The sequence below is a fragment of the Microchirus variegatus genome (assembly GCF_963457635.1).
Source record: "Microchirus variegatus genome assembly, chromosome: 16".
Classification (NCBI taxonomy): Eukaryota; Metazoa; Chordata; class Actinopteri; order Pleuronectiformes; family Soleidae; genus Microchirus; species Microchirus variegatus.
Window position 1 is genome coordinate 13,852,293 of NC_139817.1, and position 26,031 is coordinate 13,878,323.

At 39.5% G+C, this 26,031-nt stretch overlaps 1 protein-coding gene across 1 annotated transcript in view; it reads right to left on the minus strand.

Annotated features, from left to right (window-relative positions):
• astn2 (astrotactin 2) overlaps positions 1–26,031 on the minus strand; it is a gene marked incomplete at both ends in the record, with an annotated part of 321,802 nt that overhangs the window by 183,158 nt on the left and 112,613 nt on the right. The window contains one exon of the mRNA XM_083902351.1: positions 18,518–18,670. Within this exon, the coding sequence (XP_083758477.1) occupies positions 18,518–18,670 (153 nt within the window). The remainder of the gene's footprint in view (positions 1–18,517; positions 18,671–26,031) is intronic.

The following is a 26,031-nucleotide window of genomic DNA, read 5'->3' on the forward strand; positions in this document are numbered from 1 at the left end:
GTGAATGTCTTGACTATATTTTATATAGTATTCATTTTGCAACTCATTTGATGAATAAATGTGTGACTTTTACTCGTACATTTTAAGTACAGTAAATGTCATATACTTTAAGACTTTTGCTTAAGTAATATTATTAAAAAAAAATTACTTCAACTTCTACCGAAGCCATTTGCTGGTACTTTTACTCAAGTATCCCTTTAAGGTACTTTACAAGACTGGATATTTTATGTAAAATCTGTGTATTAATGTTTTAACTCGTATTACCAATTAGCACTTGAATAAATTTGCACTTGAGACCTACATTGAGCGAGTGTCAGGTTTAGTGAAACAAGAGCTAATTATGTAACCTGAGACTTCGCCTGCTTTTCTCATGTGTTATCAGGACATTTTCTAAAGCTGTGGAATTAGAAGGACTCATTAACGGGGTGAAGATAGTTTGAATGTTTACCAAAGTCTAATTAAAATAAAACAAAACACTGTTCTGTTAACAAACCTGAAAATAACTACAGTTAAATTTAGTACAATACACCGAAACACAAAGGAAACACGATGTTTTATCAAGAAACTTTGATCAAATTGCGTTGCATTAGCAGCTCAGTGAGCATCCTCATTAACTGCACAGTCCCAACTCCCTGATTCTCTCAACTCCTTTGTTCATGTCATTAAAAAACAGGGTCAAATGTTTAAATTATCGTTGACTTTCTCCGTGTGCAAGTACGGCGGCAGCACTTCACTGCTGTTTGCACACATGGGGAACGTATGCACATTTTCTCAGCTTGACATTGCATTTACAGAAAGCATGAGCATTTATTTCCATCCCCATCACATCGTTCCTTTAACCGGCCTTTACAAATGTTGACATGCCTGCCAGTCGCGGCGAAGGAAGAGTGTAAAAGGCGCCGTAAATCGAGTGAATTATGAATTCGACGACACATATCTTTCTGTCATTTGCATGATCCGTCCCCAAATACATATGCATAAAGGATAAAGTAACATTTCATGGATCACACAAAAGGTGAGCTGACAGCCTCTGTGTGCATGTGTGTGTGTGTGCGTGTGATCCAGATGACAGGTGAATTGTGCTTCCAGGCTCGAGCACAGGTTTGATAAATAACCCACACAAGAATACGTCTGAAACAAGGTGCAAAAGTCTTTAGAAATGTGGCCCTGGGCCTTTTCCATTTCACGGCTTTCTTTTCCCCCTTTCACAACATTTCTCCCGCTTTCAGTCTGTTTTCTCCTGTCACGATCTTTCTTTCCTCTCCCTCAGCGTCAACATCAACACCCAGAACAGCGAGGCCAGTCTGCAGCAAGCCCGTACTACAATGTTCTATTACTGGGGCATAGCATTTCATTTTTTTTTTACAACTGAAAGTCTTGAAGTCCATTGGATCGTTTTGCCATATTATCATCGCCTGCCGAGCTGTGTCCCCCCCCCCCCCCCCCCATTCATGTCAGTTCAAAATGTTGAAAATCAACACACGGCACAATCATTTTACCGCTTAAAAATCTCCTCTATAACACTGTGAAAGCACCTACAACATCTCCTGCGCAAAAACACATCGTCTAGTCAACGAAGTGTAATTGTAAAGCGCCAATTTTCAACCTACACTACCCCAGAGTATACAAGTGTGAAGGCTTGAGACTATTATAAGGAGAACCTTAGTTTTTCCTCCAAGTTGTACGAGAGAATAACTGTCAGTTTGACGAAAACCTCACAACTGGAGTCGACGTCCTCTCAGACTGTATCTCACCTTGTCGTGTGGTGCAAATTGCAAACTTCAATTTCAGACCGAGGGAAAACGAGCCAGTGTGATAATGTCTCTTATTATTAGTTACATCACACAGAAGAATACAGATTTTTACCACGCTATCAAGTAAGTATTTATTCATAAGATCTGAGTCTATCAATAAAACACCATGAGGTACTGCATTATAATATCAGTGACAATAATGTGGCAAATACAGAATGAGAACAAGATGTCACCATTATACACCCGGAACAAGAATAATGTGATTTTGTGTCGGGAATTAAAGAAATAAGTCATGACCAGTTATTATTGCCTGTTACAAAAGCAGAGAACACACTTACGTACATAAGCGAGAGAAAGTGAGAGAGGAGAGGAAGTCTTGAGTCGAGAGCTCAGAAAGAAAGCTGTTTTCCAATCTTATCTGTAATGAGGAGGATTAGCGGTTATGGGGGAAGCAGGGAGGTGAGGTCCTGAGTTCAATCTGAATTGTGAAAGCTAATCATCTTCTGCCAGTGCAAATCAAACTCTGATAGGACTGTGCCACACAACGCGTCTCGCACCTGCACAGAAACAGCTCACATCACATCATCTAATGGACCGCTCATCCTAAAAAAATGGCGGAGAAACATATTATTGTTAATTATTCCGACTGGATTTGTTCTCATTAGACCGGAAATTATTCCATGCAGTGTAATTCATGTGAAGTTCTATTCTGATATACATCTGGCTGCAGCGAGTTTTTTTTTTTTTTTGTAACAGATGACTGAGCACACATGATCCAAATAATTATCCGTGGAGCGGTAAATGAAAACAAGCAGGAGCGAACAGCTGTTCTCGTTTCGTATAGTAGCATCAAGGCAGGACTGGAACCAAAATAAACACGTTTGTGTTTGCACATATAAGAGACTTGTTGTGTCAGTGGTTGGTAGGGCTGTATATAGAGTGTGCAAGAAATCATGGTGCAGAACAGTATAGGGACTGAGAAGAAGTGCAAGGACACTAGAGCTGCAACTAACGATTATCGTCATAATCGATTAACCGTTTGGTCCATAAAATTTTAAAAAATGTCTGGAAACGACGATGTTCTCGAATGTCTTGTTTTGTCCACAAACCAAAATGATTCAGTTTTAATGATTTCTTTGTTATGTGGAGCAAAGAAACAAAGAAAATAGTCACATTTAAGAAGCTGAAACAATCAGAAATCTTGTTTTAATCAGGAAAAAAGCTTCAAACCGATTAATTGATAATCAAAATAATTGACGATTCATTTAGTAAATTGATTAAAGGTGCATTTTGTAATAAATCTAAAGCAACTGGCCATGCAATCCTCCTAATATGTCACAGGGACTCAGGAATAATGTTCATATAACAAACTGAACTCACCAACAACAACAGTACAGTCAAAAATATTTGCATTAAAAAAAATATTTTGCAGACTGCAAATCATGTTTATGTTTTGAAATCATGTTTTGGCATGTGGCGCCACCTACCGCCGTCTACCAATCATTGCAGTCAGTAGAGTCTCAGCTGCCGAGCAACCACGGGGTTGCCAGTTACGCCAGAAAACGAAACCTAAAAGACCTCGGTATTTTGAATTTGAATGAGGTAACTGTTTTTGGCCACATTCTTACATATGGCACCTTTAATAATCGGTTCATCAATTAATTGTCTCAGCTCTAAATGTCACGCCACTAAATAAAAGATGTTTGTCTACACATGTGCTTCAACATGCATTCCCCAATTAAAATGCCTTATTATTCACAATGTATGTAATATCAGCATGTGTCCTATATATGTGTCTTTATATGATTTCTGCTGGCTGAACAATGTTTATCCTTTCCAGTCCACCTTTTCCAGAATAACAAACACACACTGATGGGCTACAGTATGTGAGAGGGAAATAATATGTGATGTGTTGTTGGCGAACGAGCTGGCTCTAAGAGCCGATCCTTTGTAGGCGAAGGAGGAGTAGCAGAAGGAGAAGAGTTGACTCCCGCTGGGGTAGAGCCCAATCCCCTGCTGCTCCTGCTCAGCTCTGCTGAGAATCCATGCAAGTAGGGGGGCCAGACTTTATTTTGATGAACACACACGCTGCGAGGACAGACTAGGATCAAACCATTATGTAAAAGAAGGAAGACACTCCGAACACAGCCAGTGTAGTGGTACAGGCCACGTACAGGGGATCCAGATGTAAATGCAAGCTCGGAATGAACTGTGTTCAGTTGTTCATTTAATGTTTGATTCAAATGTTAAAGGTGCCATATGTAAGAATGTGGCCAAAAACAGTTACTACATTCAAATACAAAATACCGACGTCTTTTAGGTTTCGTTTTCAGGCGTAACTGGCAACCCAGGGTTGCTCGGCAGCTGAGACTCTACTGACTGCAATGATTGGAAGGTGGCGGTAGGTGGCGCCACATGCCAAAACATGATTTCAAAACATAAACATGATTTGCAGTCTGCAAAACATTTTTTTTTAATGCAAATATTTTGGCTGTACTGTTGTTGTTAGTGAGTTCAGTATGTTATGTGAACATTATTCCTGAGTCTCTGTGACATATTAGGAGGATTTTACGGCCAGTTGCTTTAGATTTATTACATAATGCACCTTTAAAACAAAACAAAAATTTGCGTAATTGGATTTCTTTGTAATCACACTGATTAAAAAACATTCAGAATTGCTACATTATGCTAAAATAGAAGGCTCTGTGTGAGACTAAGTAAGTGAGTATAAGAGCCATTTGGGAACCTTCTAAGTGAGCTGATCCAAGTAATCCAAATCTTTGAAAAAAGCCGAACTTCCCATCACTAGAAAATAATAAATGAAGGTCAGCACTTCAGCTGATTTTGCATCTGCTGGTATTCAGTATATGCTGACAGGTGACTTGTGCATTTGTTCTTGTGTTCATTAACATAGTATATAATAAAGCTTTTGTATGTCTCTGTGACTCCAGCAAAACAAATTGCCTTGACACACGAGAGCGAGACTTGGAGCTAAATGTCAGCCCTTATGTATGTATGTATGTATGTGTGTGTGTGTACTGCACAGTGCATATACTACGCTTGTATGTGGATACACACGTTGCATGGCTTAGCAAGCTGGTAATCTCATTAGAGCACAAGTGTATTCAGCGGTTTGGCTCTCTGACATCAGGGAGCGAAATATTTCCAACTCAAATTAAACACCAGCTGGTTTTGACGACCATAAAATAATAAAATAATAATAAGCATATGAGTTATAATTAGTGCTGGGCACGTTAACGGAGTACAGGCACTGTTTACCAGTTAGCTGCGTTAGCTGCTTTAGCGCAGTTAGCACGCCTACAGTCGAACTGGAGAGGTCTGTTTATTAAACGAAAAGAGCAGTCCTACAAATAACAGCGTTCGTACGGTCATGAAAAACCTGGAAAAACCTTTTGAAAATTGAAAATGCATTTTCTAGGTCCTTGGAAAGTTAATGAAAAACAACATTTCCTGTAAAGTTTTGGAAAAGTCATGGAAATATTGCATGGATAACATTTTGGATATGTAAAACATGAATAAAACGGAAGTGAAACACGGAAGTGTTTCGCCGGCTAACACAAAAGCTAACGGAGAAGCTAAAAACACAAGGCAACACGCTTCCCGGGGCGTTCTTAGGAAGAAAAAAAAAGGAGACGCCAATTCACATGCAAACGATGCCACACAGTGGCTGCAAGTGTATACTGCAGACGTGAACCAAAACATGAACAACAAAAAAGCCCTTACAGAATACAACCACTTCCTCTCTTTTAACCATTCCTTAAAGCATTACTCAAATAATAATTCAAATCAATAAGTATGAAAGAAAGTTAAAACAGAGGCTTTTTAAGGAGAGCTTTAAACTTTGGCTACTGAAAGACGCAGATCATGGACGTGCAAAATGCTGATAATGAAAGACGTGTCGCAACAAACTGCATATGTTTTTTTTATTTGACAAAAGTCTTAACAAAGATTTGCAGTCAAAACAAAAGAACATTCACGTAAGACTGTGGGATTGCACCGATTTTCGGTCTTGCAAAGTCAATGAAAGGTTATGGAGAAGTCATTGAATAGTCATGGAAAACTATTGCTAAAAAAGTGTACGAACCCTGAAATAACCTACATTTCCCATCTGTCGTCATGAAAACACGTCATGCGTTAACGTGTTAACAGCTGGTAACGTGCCCAGCACTAGTTAAAAAGCATTGGGCAAATTTGAGAATTAACACACATGATCTTGTGTGAAAAATATGCTAAAAATGTACAGTATGATCACATATGAATATAACATTACACCTGGTGTTAATTGTATATAGGAAACTACATATGGTATGCTCTTCTGTACCGGCGTTAACTGTGAATATATCAACAACATGACAATATTGTTGCCTTGACTTGCCACCCTGCATATTTCTCCAGCTATCTTCTGAGTCTATGCGACGCGGCCATGCTCGCACTGCCAACAGTGCTAGACTGAAGGTGACTGTGCACTTAAAACACTAATGCTCCAGGAGCTCAGGTGACATAGAGAGAAGGGAAACAAAAAATAAAAACATATATATAGGATGACAACAAAAGGAGTTGACATTTGGACCCACATCAAATAAAATGCCACCAAGAGAAAACAGTAAGTGTATAGTGTGGAGAGAAGCCCTGCTGATACAAAAAAAAAAAAAAAAAAAAAACATAGCAAGAAAGCAACACAACCATGAGAGACACATTAAGGGGTTCTCACAAAGAAAGTGAAAGAACATGACATTATATTCCTTTTAAAAAGTCGTATGGTGCTTTTCCACTATACAGTCACAGCATGGCACGGCAAGGTGCAGCTGAATACACCAGACTCCTCTCTTAAATGTTGAGATTTTAGACATTTCCTTGCAAAATGTTGGAGATGAAGGCATTTTTTAAAGTCTTTTAAACTGATCTACAGTTCCAGGGCAGGTACTAAGAAAAGTACCAGCTACTAATGGAAAAGCAAAAACTGCCAATGGCCAAAGGCATTGATGCAACATTATTTACCAGCAAATCACATGAAGATACTTCCCTACATTCATACCCTTTTTTTTTCTTTTTTTAAATCTATGAGATTAAGCAGTCAGTAGATTATAAGTCACTTTGCAGTTTAAGCACACACAGCGTAATTGCTTAAACTATTAAAATGCACATACTGTACTACCACAATGTAAAATAATGTTTGAGGCTTAAATAGGTCTACAATGCCACACGTTTTAGTGCGTTTAAAAGGTCAATACAATCGTAGCTAACTAATTATATCTGCAACTTTATTGTTGCGATGTAATGTGTTAACTTTATCAAAGTTAACACATTACATCGCTGCACTTAATATAAGGTTTCATTTTAATAAGCTGGGCGACAGAACCATCGATAAAATAAAAGTGTTATGCAATATGACGGCACAATTTATTGACCATAACTGGAAGTTGCAATTCATGCATTGGCCTTTATTTTAAGATGACCTTGTTGGCACTTGATATGACCGAGTCTCTTTGAAATCACACATTTCTGTGTTTGAAAAGAAATATACAATTAAACAATGGTGTCTGACATGCATACTGTCTGATTATTCATGAATTTAGTCATTAGAAGAAAAGGACACTTTTAGTCACGATTAATCTCGAACGGATTTAAAAATGTGAGACCAAAATCAGAACTGTGTGTTATGCAGTATTCTAGTGAGCAAGCATGAGCAGAAAGCTCAGGCTGGAGGGTCTAGACCGGGGGATTCATTATTGATACATGTTGTGCTCGTGCTACTAATTCTATGTGCAGAATGCAGGAAGTGTGTATTGGTTTAATTTTTTTTTTTTTTTTTTTTTTTTAAATGTCCACCTCTCTCTCTCAAGTCTCACACATCCATTGCTGTGTTTGCTTTTATATATAATCCCCATCAAAAGGGTTTTAGTCTGCCGGTGCATTTTTTATTTTTAAAAGCTCTGTACGTGCAGGAACACACACACACACACACACACGGAATCCTGTTACAGATAAAAAACTAGGCATGCTGAAAAGTTATTACAGAGGCCATCACAATATAAGCCCCGCAGACACATTTTACAACTTAAATTTATGGGTTACCTGTTATATGAAAGAGAAAGGGCGTGAAAATGTGGGAGGCTTAACAAGGCTCTCGTACTCAAGTGGATTCAGTATTTGAACACTCATCGCTGTGTTGTTTTTTTGTGAGTGTGTTTTTTTTGTATTACATCTAGGACTCAACCGCCAACATGGAGCTAATAAGCAAACATGGTAAAGTGCAAGGAGAGATTTTTAGATATGTGATAGTTGGAGAAAAAAAAAAAAAAACATGTGACAGGCTGGTAAGTGAGATTTAAGATGTGGTGTGGCTCATGGCCCCCTGCCGTGTGAGTTGTTTTCTCACTTCTCGTGAACCAGCTTGTGCAGTAGTAAAGCCATCGATGGTGGTACACGGTGGCAGCTGTCACCTTGGAAAAACAACACCGAGCCACTGCAGCCATCTTAAGTGGGATATTACACAAGGGCACAAGTGCTGTCACCACACATTCCTTTCATATTTCTTTTTATTAACCAGGCTAATATGCCTTCATATTGTAAGGTTAACGTGTTTCTCTTTTGATTTACTTGAGTTTAAGATTTGAATATCAACACTGAACAAGGTAGACAAGGACACACGCAGTAACAGTGAGTGGTGCTCGCTCGCTCGGCAACACACACACACACACAGACATTGAAAAGGGAGAAAGTGCGGGCGATGTCATATCTACAACTCCACAAGGCTCGACTTTAGGGTTCATGACCACACACACGCTGTAACTTCAACATCTCTGGACTCTCCCCAGTTGCTTTGCTCAATATTTGGCGCAAAAGATAGTGGCTCTCGCTTTAGGACACTCTGGTACAGTCCGCCTGCCTCACAGGGAGTTAAAAGGTTAGTGTAATGTAGCTCCAGAAATGGATAATGGATACTGTGGCCTGATAAGATAAAAATCTCACAAGTAATCCTGCAATAAAAAAAAAAGCCAAGCACCACAGGGAGGCTGCTAGTGGGGTGGCATTGGGAACCAGAAGATAAAAGCCCTTTAGCATGATCTTGGTGATTCTAATAATCCAAAAGGGGGAAAAAATGTACGAAAGACCGTAAACTGGGAAGTAAAACAAGTTATGCCAATGCCAAATAATGTTCATTATGGAAAGTGGCTAGTGCTAATCGCCGTTAGCCCTAACGTTCACGCATGGCGTGTTTCCATGAAGACTGTGTAGAAAAAGATGTGTGTGACGTCATGTTTACACAGTAACACAGGTACGCTAGTTATTTGTATCGCTGCTCTTTTTGTTTAATAAACAGATCGCTCCAGTTTGACTGTAGGCACGCTAATGGTGCTAAAGGAGCTAACGCAGCTAACGGAGCTAACTGTTAACATAAACATGACGTCACATGCGTCTTTTTCTGGTCAGTCGTCCTGGAAAACGAAACACGAAACAGTTAAACTCGTCAATTATACATACATTTTGGCGCGATTTCGAACAATTTAAGTATTTTGTTCCCCACAACAATGCAATATCAATACATATCAAGAAAACTTTCACACCCCAGCATCACCTGCCACCTGAATAGTAATGCTACTGCTGTAGGCAACATCAAAAGAACCTCCCCAGACTCTTTGAGCCAAAATATCAAAGAGTGTGGTCAGGACTAAGAAACACGATCAACAGGTTTTACTCAGAGGTGGGCTCTAATGAATCCTTCACAATTTTACCAGGGAAAACTTCGAACTAGGTCGTCCGAATTGATTTTTGACCAAGGACTACAATGTGAACGGGGACATGATCAGCATCCAGTATAAGAGTGACGTTCGTATGAGTGCCAAAAACAGCTGGGATCGATGTGAGCGCATCGCCTGCGGTGAAACAATGAAGTTTGAGTAAACAATGCTCAAAGGGGCAGTGTGTGTGTGTTTACAAGGCACACAATCAGTAAACACAAGCAAGATGAACTCTGGTGATTTGAAATACCTGGACGAGTCATTAAGTTAGGCATGTTGATGACATTATTAGACATTAATCAAACATTGTTGTAACTTAATAGAGTAAGACAAAGTGGCTGTGTTCATTTGTTTGTCAGTAAGAAACGAATGACGCGATGGTGTGCATTCTTGATTTTCAAATGTTTTGGAGGAATTCTAATTTTCGCTGATTTATCAAGTTGCACTTTTGCTGATTTATCACGCTACACCAGGCAGGCAGCGGCTCATCAGCAGCAGCTGTGCTGTCTGTAGTGGGGAGGTGGGAGAGAAGAGGCCAGAACATGGTGTTATACTGAAACGACGAGGTGTCCATTCACCAATACGCAAGCACATATTTCTTTTGCATTTGCATGCTAATACTTTGCAGCTAACTCGGCCAACCTGTCACAAAAGCTAGCTACGCTAATGCTAATCGAACATTTCAAAAACTGTGTTGTGCCTAACGAGGTTGCACAGTGTTTGTATTATGTTAGCCTTTACGTTCCTTATCATGCATTACCATAACTGAAAGACTTCAGCTCCCACTATAGGAATACATACTTCCTACGGGCACTGCACTAGTTACGTCAAAAAGAAATGAACAAGTGGGGAAAATATTCAGTTCCTGGTTACACACGAGAACATTTGGAAGCAAGGGACACGCATGCTACTATCACACTTTTCATTTCATGTGATTTCCATTGCCATTTTTATTTGTATCACCCTGTAATACACAAAACACATACAAACTCTGAGTCACACTGCTCTTGCTCATTGGCAGCAAATCAGCTATGTGGCCTGTTGCAGAAATGCCCCTAGGTTGCAGACCCATAGCTGTAATCACTGTGTTTTGCTGCAATGAAGATGAGGGGGGGGGGACTGCTGAAAATGCAGCTAAACACAGAATGAATTATGTGCAACACACACACAGAAGCAAAGGACTTATTTCATGTGCTACTTCAAAGCATCAATTAAACAGCGGAAAATCCAGATTATGAGGTTATCCTCATCGCTATGAGGCGAGGCATTTGTTGTTGACACAAACATGAAAACACTATCACTGCTTTGAGCGAGCAAATGAAAATATATGGATGGAGACCACATGGCCCTATGTGCAAAGACAAAAGCTGTGTTTTCCCTTCCTGGTACGGTTGGGAATGGTAAAGCCCTGGATCAGGCTTGTGTTTCGACTGAGAAAAGTACCTTTAGTACCGTTGGTAAGCTGTTCCCAATGGTCATGTCAGCGGGATACATAACGTGACTTCAAACCAGCGCAAAGACAATGAACTGGGGCAACGAAGGACGGCAACAGACAACTGTAGCAAACGGTGGCATTGAATGTGGCACAACAGACAATAATGGAGGACATCCAGCAGCTTGTGTTTGTCTCAACAACAAAAAAAACAAGCTTTGTATGCAAATATACTGCAAACGTTAAAGAGAAAGAGACCAAAAAAAATGACCTTTCTGTACTATTTTACTCTGGTAGCCCAAGGGAAGGGTGCCAAAAAGAAACGTAACATACTGTACCAAAGCAAACAGCAAAATCGTCTGGTCGTCCTGTGAGGAGGACATGATTTCTTGTCCTCTGTCCTCTACACACTTAGGTTTCTCTCATGTTAATAAAGTGTTCTACTAACTTCTCTTTTAACCTGGCGTCTACATAAAGCACACAGCAGCCATGAGGCTCAAGATGTCATCTTTTATTCTGCCATCTTGTAATAGTGTTGTTGTTAACCGCCATCTTGATTTGCAGTCTACCTCTACCTGACCTGACTCAACCATTTCATTGCACAGACACGTAGTCACAGCGTGCCTAAGAGGAAATTCAATATAAAAGTCATTAATAAAATGTTAATCATTTAAATATTAGTCTTATTAGTCATCTTTTACAGCCAATAACTGTAACTAATGTTACATTAATGTTACGCCTCACTTAGCACAATATAAATTGTCAAAATGTGCTCCTTTAGTGACTATTTCTTTGTGAAAATGTTCGTTTGTGGTATGATGAGAGGATATTAAAAAAATAAAAAATAAAAGCCTTTGATAACCTCAACATTTTTGAGACATCAATCAAAGACGTTTCTTTTCAAACTTCTGTGGATTTATCAGAGGAAGCAACATAATGCGGTGTGTGTGTGTGTGTGTGTGTGGTGTGCTGTAAGAGATACTGGCTGCACGGTGACATCCACAGGCCAGACGCAAATGGAGGGTGACAGAATTGCAAGGCACCTCTGCTCGAGGGCTTCTGTCAGGTGGAGGTCTTCTCCAGAAGATCCCACAGAAGCTGACATTGGTTTGGCAGAGGAGCAAGGAGGTCACACGCTGTGTGAAATCAAACAATTGGCTGCAGCCTGTATACGCCGCCACCTGAAACCCTTTGCTGAGCCACAGCTGAGTCAGAAAGGAAATAATGTCATCCGATTGTGTTTCTATATCAATAAACTGCACCGACATTTCGAAATGTTTTCAGGAAAAGTACATTTTTTGAGCCTTTTTTAATGAGAAAGTTTTTTTTAGTTTATATTAGTGCTGGACACAACGTTAATGCACGGCACGTTTCCCGTGACGACTGACCGGAAAAAGACGTGCGTGGCGTCATGTTTTACGCAGCTCCCTATTGATTAAATGAGTCTCAAAAGTAACGCTAAACTTTAAAAACAGAGGCACACATACACCTTACACAGGTACTACAATTTGAAATAATAAACAGAACGCTTCAGTTAGACTGTAGGCACGCTAATGGCGCTAAAGCAGCTAACGTAGCTAACGGAGCTAACAGAGCTAACGGAGCTAACTGGTACGCGGTGCCTGGACTCCGGTTGCTGCGGCACGTAAACATGACATCACGCGCGTCTTTTTTCCGGTCAGTCGTCACGGAAACACGTCATGCATTAACTTTGACGCCATTAACGTTCCCAGCACTAGTTTATATAACTGGTAAGAAATGTCAATTTCAAAGCAGCAATGTGCCTTGTAGCGCTGCTCTTTCCGTTTAATAAACAGACCGCTCCAGTTCGACTGTAGCCACGCAAACGGCGCTAACGGAGCTAACACAACTAACTGGTAAACAGTGCCTGGACTCCGGTGCCGCGGCGCGTAAACCATGACGTCACACGTGTCTTTTTCCAGTCAGTCGTCATGGAAACACGTCATGGCTTAACAAGTGTTTATGTTGATGCCATAACGTACCCAGTACTAGTTTAACTGGTAAGAAATGTCAATATCAAAGCATCAATGTGCCTTATCAGAGTATAATTGTATCAATTTAATTAACAGCTCAAACTAAGTATGAAGGATCCTTTTAATCACACACTTCTCAACAGTCATCATCAATGCTAGCTTGATAACATCATCAAAAAAAATATGATGGGGCAACAAGTGTTAGTCGTATCAAAGCTCTTAAAAAGAAAGAAGAAAAGACTCTCGGCTGATCTGCTACCCCGGACTAAACTTCACAGAGATACGGAAGAGCCAGCAGCGCCTCACAGCATGAAAATTCCAGATCATTAGAAATCCTGCTCATAGAGCCGAGAAATGCGTATGCAGAAGGTTGTCGTAGCACAAATTACACAGCTTCTCTGTCCCTCTTCTGGCAGAAAACACGACAAACTGGACCTTTGTCCGAACTTGACACGTTGCTGAAATTGCTGTCACATACTCATTAAAAGCAGGATACAATAACTTCTCTCGGGGGGGGCGAGAAAGAAACCACAGAGTGAGCAGTTCAGCGCGTTATACCTCGTCTTTTCCCACACTATTTTGAAAACTAAGCAGCCCTGAGCCCATGGCCCAATGCTGACATCCTGTCTGTTGTGCTGTTTTCCACAGCACCAGCTTCCATTGTGGTTTACAAATCTTCATAAAAGACTCCAGCGTCCTGGCCAATCCTGTACCATCATGTGGTTGAGGATTACCAGAACAGCTGCTCCAATTTACACAAATCATGTCATGTGAATTAGAGATAAAATGTAGCAAAGCTTTAGCTTATTGTCTGTTATATTTAGCCGTATCCGTGGTTGAGGACTTGATTTTTTTTAAGGTAGTGCAGGAGCCTCTATGGATGACATCAAGCAAGATGTATACACGATTTTGGAGATGCAAGAACAGGAATTTGCACAGGCAATTTGAGCAATGGGTATCTAATTCCGCATTAAGCTTCCCTTTGGCTTTTGTGGTCATCATGTTTTTAGTCTATCTGCAAAATTCAAATAACGTTAAACAGCCTGCAGGCCATGCAGAATTTGAATCACAATAGCGCTAATCATCTACATACCTTTAAAACATGTAAATTCTGCCTGTTAATTCAACTTTGTGAAATATCTTTTCCACGGAGGTCCTAAAATGGCTGCTGATATGACACAGTGGAAAGTCAAGGTAGTGAATGTAAAAAAAAAAAAAAACGTATACAAGAGTCATCCTGTCCAGGTATCAGTGAGTTTGAGAAGAAATTAAACTAGAGCAATATGTGCTGACAGTGGAGGGAGAAACGCTTGCACAAAGCAAAAATTTCAATACGGAGACCCGAAGAAAAAGAGTAGATAAGCTGTGCAGGGTTTAGCTGAGCAGACACAACTTCTATCCACTAAGGTGTTGTTGTCATAGGTGTTGTTGTCACGGCAATGAAATAAATTGGTTTGTAAACAACCAGTAGTCTTATTTGGTGTCTTTCTACACAGCTCATGTACTGTATTTGTTGTTGTTGCTCCTTCTCTTTAACACCTCACTCTCAAAATGATATTGTTTTTTTGCTTATTTTAACCATAAAAGGACCAGAGAATGTCTTGTAACTCAGAGCTTTTGTCATTTTTTTTCCAGAATAACTAAATATCTGGCAGAAAAACTTTATTTAGAAAAACACTGCAAAAACTACAGATTGTGCATGTTAAATTTGAAATTTGAACAGTATAAAACTGTCTCTCAATATTTCTTTGTCTCTCAATGTACAATGTGCCAAACAAATGGAAAACTATGTACAGGTGTTCTTCCCACTCCTCTCTGGCAACAAAGACTCAACAAAGATTATCCGTCTTCCTGAAACTTCGCGAGTGACATTACGGTACTACGATTACTCGGGTCAAAAACTCTGCCTCGAGAATTCAATTAATCTCGCACGGCCTGTTTAGCGCAAGGATCATTGTTCCACACGGACCGTTTAAGCAGACGCACACAGCACATCCGGATTTCAGGTGTCGCGATGGCGATGACGGAGAGTGAAACAGGCCGTAAAAGGCAGAAAATGTCCAAAGTGTGGGACCATTTCACGCTTAAACAAGAAAAAAACACTGTAAACAACAACTGGCGTACCACCACAACAACACTTGTAGCACACGCTAACGTAAACATTGATGTTAGCTGATTTAATGTAGCTTACTAGGGCTGCAGCTATCGAATCTTTTTGTAATTGAGTATTCTACAGATTATTCCTGGAGTAATCGGATTTAAAAAAAAATAACATGAAATATTAATAATAATTATGTGTCTTGCATCCTCGATTTATCGAAAAATGATTGGTCAAATACTCAATTACAAAAGTATTCGATAGCTGCAGCCCTACATTACCGTAATAACCACATGTTGGCTTTGATGTGCATGAAACGTAGCACAATTACAGTCATGCAAACGTGTCGTCAGCGATAAGCTTGGTTTTAAAGGGTCAGTCTCACAAATGAACCGATCGCTCATTAGTTTTCTCCCGTTCACCTCTCAAGTGCATTCTCTCAAAACTGTAGTATGTGCTATGTCCCCTGCACCCATCGCACTCTCAAGTACCCCATGTTCAGTACCTTGTGTTCCTCCAGCTACTCGGATGTCAAGGACGAAAGGTTTCCTCTTGTGCCGTCCCTGGTCTCATTACTGGGCGTGCTATCTCTTTGTTAGTTTGTGTCACACATCAACAACAACAAAAAAAAAACATGGCACACGAAATTGACCAAGCAGAAGACATCTTCAGGGTCAGATGTCATCCTTCCAGGAAATGATTAAGTTCTGGTGGAATTCGGTTGAAGTGGATGCGAGATGTAACTGTGTTTTTCCCCTTTTTCACCAAAAAGCTTGTTCACAATACCAAAGAGCAGAGAGTGGATCCCATTTTATCTTTTGGAAATACATTTAGAAAACAGCTAATACCATGTGGTCCACCTGTATTCCATATCGGCAACATTAATTTCAGCAGCTAAGCCTATAAGCACTTCCTGTCACTTCTTGTAAACCACACAGATGGCGTGTTCCGCGCCACCTGCCCGCATCGCTTGGTTGAACCCGCGTGATATACATCCCTGTCACACAGTATCACTGCAGCCTGTAATAATATGGCCTATTGATCCATTCGTGATGGCGTCTGTGACGCTGACAAAGTTATGTATTGGTTAAAATAAGGATGAGAAATCTGTTCAGTGCCAGCAGGTTCAGCCTCTGCCTCATGTACTTTGATTTTAACATTTCAAATCATTATATACTGTACACACAGGCCTAACTTTATAGTTCCAAACAAAATAACTTTTCTCTGTAACTTCATGGTAGAACTTCAATTAAAGACACCTCTAATATTACCATATTTAGACTGCATACCGTGTTTTCAAAGATTAAAAACACGGTAAAAACAACACATTTCTATTTAAAAAAATAACAACAAGACTGACTCAAATAAACTAATCCATACATCCATTATCTACCGCTTTTTCCTCCACCAGAGGGTCGCGGGGGGTGCTGTACCTATCTCAGCAGACATTGGGCGATAGGCGGGGTACACCCTGGACAGTTCGCCAGTCCATCGCAGGGCCACATATAGAGACAAACAACCATTCACTCACACACTCACACCTACGGTCAATTTAGAGTGACCAATTCACCTAATCCCCATATCGCATGTTTTTGGACTGTGGGAGGAAGCCGGAGAACCCGGAGAAAAGAACATGCAAACTCCTTGCAGAAAGGCCCTTGTTCCGAAGTTGTTCCAAACGGGGCTCAAATCCAGGAACCCGGGTCTTGCTAGTGCTAACCACTACACCAACCGTACGCCCCCAAATAAACTAATTTAAAGGCAAATTAAAAGAGTGCAAATCAGTGTTAAGTAAATACAATAACAAATTCACTCACTGCTGGCTATGTGAGTAGGGAGACTAAATATGCCAATATCCATTAAGGTTTATCTCCATACTGGATTATAATGGTTTTATATTTACAAAGAAAAATATTTTTTTTTATCGTGTTTTACAGAATAATATACAAGCTGAAATCACAAAGAAGCCACTTCATGCTTCAAATCACAGTCTTGGGGCTCTTAAAACCATAACCCTTGTATTTGAATTTGGGTTGTTTTATTACTGTGAACTGATTCCAAGTTGGGAGTGTCTTCAATCAGCTGCTTGTCAAAGAGGAAACACATGGCTACTTTATATGCAGCCGCTCCTGCGTAGGGTAGTTAATGTTACTGCTACTTCATTGCTGCGCCATTGAATGAAGACGGACGAGGAAAAATGCATTGCAGAAGAACTACACTACCGTGTTCAAAAGTATATATATATATATATATATATATATACTTTTGAACGGTAGTGTAACATCAAAAGAGTTGCAAAATGAATAGAAAATATAGTAAAGACATTGACAAGATTAGAAATAATGATTTTTTTTGAAAAAATTCAAACGTTCCTTTAGTCAAAGAACCAGCAAAACTGTTTTCAGCTGTGCTAACATAATTGCACAAGGGTTTTCAAGGGTTTTCTAATAGCCTTCTAATGCGATTAGCATATACAATGTACCATTAGAACACTGGAGAGATGGTTGCTGGAAATGGGCCTCTATACACCTATGTACATATTCCATTAAAAACCAGACGTTTGCAGCTAGAATAGTCGTTTACCACATTAACAATGTATATAAGTGTAATTCTGATTCATTTAATGTTATATTCATTGAAAAAAAGTGATTTTCCTTCAAAAAATAAGGACATTTCTAAGTGACCCCAAACTTTTGAACGGTAGTGTAAATTGTGGCTGTTACAGCGCAAATCTTCAGTACTTCTTAACAAAAACAGATGCTTCTGGTCAAAGCGTTTACGGACATCAAATGCAACAAGATTCCTTAAAATGTTTCAGTTAAAGCAATAAAGAAATCACAAGCCAGTATTAATCTGTTGAAGAACTCCAACCACTGGCTTTATGACTAGGAAGACTGCAAATATCAATGCCCATATAGGCTTTTATATAGGCTACCCATATATTATTAGCAGTATATTAAATAACAGTGATTCGTTTGACATTGAATAATTATGTCAAGCATAGGAAAAGTCATAATAGTTAATGTCTCATAATGGCACAGCCAGTAACGCATACTGTATATTTTTACAACATGTAATAATAGCATTAGTGAGCTGAATGTATTGCTACGCCATGGACAGTTGATGAAACGTGTGAACATTACAGGTAATTCCATTGTTTGGTAAAGGTTTAGCTATTAGCTTCGACGCAAAGTTATATGATGTGTCATTATTTTTTGAAAAGTGAGTCAAATGCTGTTTTCACACTGTGACATCCTGATGGCATGTGGAAGCTAGGGCGTTTGAGAGTGAAATGCATATCTAAAATTAAACATTTGCACGAGGCTCAGCAGAAACATGTCAAACATTTCAAATATTTCAGCCCAGAGCAAGGAAAACATGCACAGTATAACATCAGACTGTATAAAAATAAGCTAAAATGATCAAATATCTTCTCTTGTTTTTACAATATTACAAAAGTGTGTTTAGGATTTTACCTCTGGTGTGGCTGGGGACCCTGCGGCGGCCAGTTGAGGAGCTGTGGACCACGTGCTGGTAGTGGGACATGTTTGTCGGTGTGTTGGGGACACGGAAGCTGTCCTGGAACCTCTGCATCAAATCCTCTACGGATTCGGTGTTTGGGTCGATGGCTAAGACAAAACAAAAAAAGAAGGATGCAAAGTGAATGTGACGGGCATGTCATGAGGCTTTAAAGTGAAAACCGTCTGACTGACGTTTAAGATGAAACAAAAAGACACACAAATCACAAATATATCAAGTCATGAAAATGGCTTGGTTTATTTTATTTATTTATGTGACATTTTTTTCCCTTCCAGAAAGATGAAAGCGTATATGCATTATGAGCCACCAGACTTCCCAATTTAGACAGAAATGAAGCATGTTTTTTTTTTTCTTTTTTTTTTTTTTTCCATGCTCATTTTATTCTATTTTTTTCTGTTCTTTAAATGATTCCATCAATTCAATATTGCCTCATCTCTACAGGGATCCTGCCAGCACTTTCCCCTGATGGCCTACTCTCACTCTTCCTGATGAATGACTCCAAAACAAGTGGTGGTAGAAAAGAAAGGGAAAGACTGCTCCCCCCACTTTTTTTTGGATGTTGCAAATGGCGACGGGTAAGGACAGGAAATTGCTGTGACCTGCGAAGATTTGCCAGTAAAGATTAACAGCTCAATGTATTATGAGTTCACTCCTGACACACAACATGTAAACACTTTAAAAGACACAATATCCAGCTGCATAAGTGTGAGTTTTCTCATTCCCCTGTTTTATATGGGAGTTTTTTTTTTTTCAATAATTAATACAAGCATACTTTTCCGCCTTTTAAATGTGATTATTTTCTGGTTTCTTTGCTCCATAAAACAACAAAATCCTTCAAAACAAATAATTTTCGTTTGGGAACAAAACAAGACATCCAAGAACATCATCATTTCCGGGTTTGATAAACACCAATCAGTGTTTTCCACAATTTTTCAACATTTTACGGACCAAACAAGTACAGATTCATCGATTATGAAAGACTTAATGGGATGTGAAATATGGTATCTATTCACTTGGGCTGATTAGATCTTCAGTCTACAGTGGATCTGCACGTATTACTATGCACTGACACAAAACAAGACCACACAAACAAAAGAAAACAATGAAGTTGAAGCCATCTCCAGAAGACGGAGGGATACATCACTGGAAATCATTTTAACATCAACATCGTCAACATCTTTTGATGTGTCAGTCTGCCTTTGAGGTGTACTACGCCTGTGAATAAAGGTGAACTGTTGCTCTCAGTGGATGCTCCTCACACATGCCAATAAGCAGACAGAGCAGAGGGAGACGAGGAGGAGCAGGAGGGAGGAGGGTGGAAGTGAGGAGGCAGAAGTGTTGTTAGTATGTGTTCAGTTTTATTTGTGGGTAACTCTTCTATGATGACTATGGTGTCAGGGAGGGAGAATATATGATATATATATATATATATATATATATATATATATATTGTCATCACATGTATTGTGCTGTGTTTACATTAATATACTAAACATGCACTAGAACGCAAATAGAACGTGTCACCAGTTTGTTTAGAATCCGATGTTTATCACGGATGACAGACGGTCTTAGGTGATTCTCGTATTCCCGCAGCAGCCTCATTAGTTGCATTAAAACCACTTGAAGCCCAGCTTCAACTGCTCTCTATGGGATGGCACGAAATAGGTTATTTTCACTGCGGTGAGCTTGACGGTGATTGGACATATGCGGCGAAAATGTCACTTCCAGGGAAGCTCAGCTTCTCTGGGAGTCAATGGAGCAGTGGGTCGGCAGTGGAGCCTTTTCTGCCTCAGTCCTGTGTGAATTCTGCGAGAGACTAGCTGGTCGTTGTTTGTTATTTGCTCGGCGATAAAGCCTGCTTTCCTTTGTACATACTGTATGCACTGTAAATAAAAACACTTTCATATCGTTTCAGTGTTACATAATTACCGCCTTCCCTTGATCTAGTTGTTCGCTTGCAGAATTTATGCATAAATAACTGGGCCTGAAATAAGCTTCCCCCGTTTCAAAGACCAACAACTGTCACTGATTTGCATAATGAAAATGATGGCATTTTAGCAACAATAAGTTTGAGTTCTTAGAGTTGTGGGTTAAGTCAGTGAATTATCCATGTGCCCTCTGTTGTAGGAACAACAGCCACACTAGGACGATAATGGAGGAGCATAAACACAACCCTGAGATTATTTGGTGAAACAATAATAAGAACATATTCATTTTGTTTTTTATAAAAAGTGCTGTGTCTGCAGGATGTTTGTTTCTGGGCTGATAACTTCTGAGATTCAGACTTTTAGACATCATTCTAGGCTAGTGTTCAAATATTAAATCCCCGCGTTATCACTATCTTAATTGATCTAAGATACCCAGGGGCCAGCCACAATGCTAAATGGGGGTTGAGCACGGTCAAGCAGTTGAAATGCACGGCCTATTGAGCAAGCAAAATGCTTTAACTCAATGCTGCATAAAGTGGTATCTTCAAAAAAAAATTAATTGCGCGGGATGTAATGTCGTGAAAATGGCAGTAGCACGAGATGGTGGGCAACTGTTGCGAGTATAACGAATAGAGCATGTTTTCATATGAAATAATTATATCGCAGATATCTATGGTTCAGCAAGTTTTGTTGAATTTTATTTACTGCATTTAACATGAAATTACAGTTAGTCGCAGACATATGCATTCACAGAGTGTTGGCATTTAGCGATACCCAGTGACTTTCATTTTAAATGTCCCTACTTTAATTTCCTGTCGCAGGGTGTAGCTCACGGAAATAAAACTTGGTCTCAAATTGTTTCTTAGCAACAGAGTTCTGGGCGGGTAAAAAAGGTTATTAACATCTGCTTATAAGACTATAATAATAAAATAGTGTACCTCAACTTAATAATGAAAGTCATTTATCTTCTCCAGATTGTATAAATTAAGTTGTTTACTTTGTATTGCCGTGCTTTTTGTACATGCATGTATGTCCAATTGCTGCTCTTGCAGATATCCCATTATTCTGGTGCTGAAAGCTTCACTCACTGGCCTTCATTCTTAAATGGCTCAGTTAAATCGTGCTACCGCTGTCTGCTTTTACTCTGTATTAGTGGGGGAAAAAAAGCTCTATGTTTACAAGCCTGGAGCATTCACTTTTCATTGCGCACAGTGAAAATGTCCTTTTTTATACAGCTCCACATAACGTGTGCTTCTGCTATGCCATCAAATATCCAGACATGCACCAGTGTAATGTACATTCTCCCTTATTTTTAGACCTAATCTGATGGAAGGTGTACTTTTAGTCAAATGACTAATATTAAACAAGCTCCAAAATAGTTTTTAATCTGACTCTTCTTTTAGTATACATTTTTATCTTAGATTTTTTCTGTGTTCCTATTTGCTTCAAAAAAAACAACCAATCCCACCTCCACTTTTCCACACAAGTGCAAGATCAACTTGAGTGTGTGGCAAGGTGCACAGTTAGTTAAAACTGAAGAGCTCTCTCGCCACTTTAAATTATACACATCATTGGAGAGGCTGCTGAATTCTCCATTCTGTTGCTGTCTAATTAAAAAAAAAAAGGTTGCTAAGGTCCCCTGAAAACACTTATTATATTATCACTTATATTATTGACTGAATGGACTCAAGAGTCAATGAAGATACCATATTATGGCTCCTTGTCCGTCACAGGTAAAAGTATTTTTTTAAAGTATGAGAAAAACACATCTAAACTTCAAGGAACATTTATTTTTAGTGTTATGGTAATGATTATGGAACCCTACCTACACTACCTGTGATGTAGCCTAACCTAGTGATTCCATCCATCCATCCATTATCTACTGCTTTATCCTCCACCAGAGGGTCACGGGGGGTGCTGTGCGGGGTACACCCCGGACAGTTCGCCAGTCCATTGCAGGGCCATATAAAGACAAACAACCATTCACTCACACTCTCACACCTACGGTCAATTTAGAGTGACCAATTCACCTAATCCCCATATAATTAGCCGGAGAACCCGGAGAAAACGCACGCACACATGCAAACTCCTTGCAGAAAGGCCCTTGTTCCAAAGTTGTTCCAAACTGGGCTCGAGAGTGCTAACCACTACACCAACCGTGGGCCCCCCTAGTGATGCCATTTTGGACAAAACAATACAGTTTTCACAAAACATTTTTGCGCTTGCACTGCATAAAAAAGGTGGGAATTTGACTTTACTCTTGTATTCATAGTTGCAAAAAAATACAGAATTGATGCCCTATATTTACCCATTCATTCCTGTGTGTCAGCGCAAAGTGAAAAAAAAAAATAATAATAATAATATGAGGAGTGGTGGTTAACGACGTGCATTCACTTTCCACGTCCTCCTGGAACTCTCTTTATTTGCCTTTCCTTGTTCTATTTTGGAGGAACGGAAAGACCACAGGTCACAGAGAAGCCGCGGTGTCCTTAAAACAGATGCAACTGTCATTGTATGTGTTTATCTTTTTCCTTCCAAGCACAGATTGCATCTCATAGCTACTAAAAAAAAATACAGTTTTTTTGTTATTCACATTCAAATGAAGTGCAATTATTTGACTTGATTGCCAAAGAGATGACCTTCCGTGCTATCACAGAGGCGCCAGAAGACTTTACAGACGAAACGAGAGGATATTCTAGGACAGGCATGTCTGAATAAAATGCATGTTTTTTCCCCCCCTCAGTATACTTTCTTCAAATATCTCCCTTCTTTGTTGTTATTCCCCCATTTCTCCTTGGGTGTCAGGAGCAGCCTAGCGATATATTTCATTGTGACATTTGTTTTTCCCAAGTCCCAGGTTCACCCTGGCTCTTCATTCTGAGTTCAATGTCAGGTAAAGCTCTGGTGTCTTTATTTTCTCCTCTCTATTTCCCTTATCTGCAGTTACTCCCTTATCAGCGCTGAGTATGTGTTAACAATGTCTCATATGTAGTGGATGTCAACAGCGTGTTGCCTCATTAAACCTATCCCTGCTCGTCTCACAGTGCCCAGTACAAGATGATGTGTCGACTCAATGCTATTTCTCTTCCCTGCTGCACGCTCACACTGCTCAAATGCGTGTTCAAGCTTCTTCGTCTTTTTTTTTTTTTTTTTTTTTTTAAATGAACTACATCTGTTGAATACTTCAGAACTCAAAAATATCAACATATGCTTTCCTACTTACAGCCAAACCCAGTAAGAGCTTTTTCAGTTAAATTCTGGTAAATAACAATTGGAGGAGACAATATGCTAATTGCTAACTGCCTAACTGAAATGTCACTCTGCTCCAATTACTGAAGTATATTTAGCAAGTATTTAATGCAGGGTGATTATTTCTCTATCCTGAAATACTGACGCCAGTCTCTCGTTTAGGTTTTGGCACGAGGCCTGTTCAGTTTTGACATTATCTTTTCAAAATTCATCTGGAAACACTTACTCATAATAACTGAAGGAAACGATTAACTGACGAGAACAAAGGTCGGTAATTATGATAATTCAGAAATTGGCAACTGACTGATTCATCAAAAAAAAAAAAAGTAAAATGTGGAAAACCTACTAATATAAAAATAACAACAGGTTTGGTCCAAAAAAAAAAAGAGGGGGAAATCAGTTCTTGACAGAAGCAGCGATTTCTAAAAATATGCTTCTTGATATCGTGACAAAATCTGATATAATGATGTCTGCACCTTCACAGAAAGTGATACCCAGCAGTAAGAAGGGCAGCAGTCAGCACAAAAAAAAAAAAAAAACACACTCAAGGACTTGGTACTCCAGAAACGCCAAATGAACAAGACTAGGCCGGCTTCCACCAAATCGCTGATACAGCCTACAGGAATTACTGTCTGTCAGACACTGAGACCTTTGACCATGACTCTCAGTCCATAAATAGTGTTTGACCCTTATTTCTCTGTGGCTCAAGAACATATTCTGTCTCTTGTGAAAGTCAGCGAGACACATGGAAATAATTTCAGGCTCTTTTGACAAGGCTCTGTGCCCCGAGGCAGGGAGAGAAGATGGCTATTCAGAATCCACACACTGTATATGACACGTTTACTCAAATCACAGCTCTAAGGAACTGTGTATCGATTCAAAACAAGCACGTCACTTTAGTTTTTTAAAGGCCTGACAGCATCTATCTATCTATCTATCTATCTATCTATCTATCTATCTATCTATCTATCTATCTATCTATCTATCTATCTATCTATCTATCTATCTATCTATCTATCTATCTATCTATCTATCTATCTATCTATCTATCTATCTATCTATCTATCTATCTACAAAGCTAGCTAGATCTATCTATCTAGACTCTTAGAGATAAGGGTTCCAAAACGGTCCTTCTACAAGGGCTGAGGTTCTACCTTGAACCATTTGCTTCTGAAAAAGCCTTTCCCAAAGAAAGGGTTTTTCAAGGGTTCTTGGTAACACTAATGGCTCCAGTAAGAACCATTTTGATCCAGAGAACCCTTTAAAACTCCTTTCCTGAATAAAGGCTTTTAAAAGGGTTCTTGGTGGAACCCTCCAAAAGGGTTTCAGGTGGAACCTTGATACAAAGGTTCTACCTGGAGCCAAAAAGGGTTCTCCCTCATCTCTCTATCTGCGTACCTCCTGACCTACCAGGGCATTAATGACTTCTCATTTTTCAGTTCGACTAGTCGAAGTCATGTCAAGTAGTCGTTTGATGAAGTCATCACGGTGACACAGCGGAGGAGCACGGCTGTATCAACATGCGTACTCAAAGACATTTAAACAAAACAAAACATAGGCTAGTACCTTGAATTTTCAGGTCATTTTTAAGTGCACAACAGAAAGTGATCCAAAAACACCGGCTAAAGCTCATTGCACCCGCTCCCAGGGCCGATGGACTCCACACACGGGTACACTCTTGCCCGCTCTACCTACCGACTGACCGACCGACCTACCTACCTACCTATCAAGGCTGATTTTCAGTTATTTATTGTGCAAAATCCCAAAAGTGCAGTAGTGAAAACATGTGGAAAAAATCCATAACCCATATACACAAAAATTCTATTTACAAAAAAAATAAAACAGGAAAACAACAGTACTGGATTTACTATTTCAATTTCGCCAACAGAGCCGTTACCTTCACTGCAACCAACAAACCAAATATATTTCCCAAAAAACACCATGAATCATCACAGACATGAATCTATAAAACAACCCTCTGAAAAATAATTCTGTTTGGAAAATACATTTAAGATCACATAGGAAATGGACTGATGGTGAGTTGAGTGGTTTAACGCATAGCTGCTCTCCCCTTATTTGCAAAGCATGCACCCATTATTCCCTTATGCCAATGTATGGATCAAATTAGGTTGCAATAATTGTGCAAAACAACAACATTGGACGAAAAAAGCTGTCTCTCCATAGCACAGGTGTAGCTGATCCACCACTGAGGGGGGGAAAAAAGTACCCACAGGTTAAATCAAAACCATAAACCATAAACTAAATGAAAGCCT